At 37.0% G+C, this 801-nt stretch overlaps 1 protein-coding gene across 1 annotated transcript in view; it reads left to right on the top strand.

The window, feature by feature from the left end:
- The window catches only part of LOC107579049 (calcineurin-binding protein cabin-1-like), a 2,910-nt gene extending 2,238 nt beyond the window's left edge, over positions 1–672 (top strand). Inside the window, exon 4 of the mRNA XM_016264932.1 lies at positions 470–672. Coding sequence (XP_016120418.1) covers positions 470–480 — 11 coding nt within the window. The 3' untranslated portion in view covers positions 481–672. The remainder of the gene's footprint in view (positions 1–469) is intronic.
- The last annotated feature ends 129 nt before the right edge of the window (positions 673–801 follow it).

Here is an 801-nt window from a genome sequence, read left to right as displayed (position 1 = left end):
ATATTTTGAAGGTAATAATACACTCCATTGTACACTTTTTTCCATCCCTTTTCTGACCCCTATAATTTGTGTTAGTGATTCATTTGAGAATACTACATATAAAATAATGTATTTTACAGTATGTGCCTTTACAGAGCTCTTACCTGAGAAATTGCTGTGTAATATAAGTTTTGTGTGTAGGGTTAGTACCTTCTTATTACCCAGTTAGTGTAGTTATTATAATAAATATATAGCATGTGCAACAGGACTGTAAAATAAAGTGCAACCAATGTCCCTAATTGGGAAAACAACAAATCTGATGTCTTGCGCTTTACATTTTGGTGCTGTAGTTTTTCCACTAAACTTGTCTGGCTGCTAAATTACGTCTGCATGGTAGATCAGACTTTATTAAAAAAAAAAGGCCAAGGTGCAGTTTTGCATTATATTGGCCCTTTAAATATAGAAGAATATAAATGGTTTCCTATTCATTTCTCTGTTTAGATTGAGAAGAAGTTGAAGTCTCTAGAGCGATGTCAGTCTCTTGAGGAGATCCAGAGACTGTTTGACACGGGAGATTACCAGTCTGTGGTCCGTCTGCTGCAGCCCACACTGAGCTTCGGCCCCGGCTCGGCACGAATGAAGCCTCTAGATTACATCAGCTCTGCTCCTGAGAGACCAGCACAGCTGTTACTGCTGCAGGTAAAACACACTTCCTGCAAAGCCTGTTTGTATAATGCATTATTAATGCATGATAAATTATTCATATTGCCTAATATATATTTATTTATTATGTAGCTTTGTAAGTTTAGCGGCATAATGTAC

The sequence above is a fragment of the Sinocyclocheilus grahami genome, unplaced genomic scaffold (genome assembly GCF_001515645.1).
Source record: "Sinocyclocheilus grahami isolate Dianchi unplaced genomic scaffold, SAMN03320097.WGS_v1.1 scaffold13772.1, whole genome shotgun sequence".
Lineage (NCBI taxonomy): Eukaryota > Metazoa > Chordata > Actinopteri > Cypriniformes > Cyprinidae > Sinocyclocheilus > Sinocyclocheilus grahami.
This window is presented reverse-complemented; position numbering and strand designations above follow the sequence as displayed.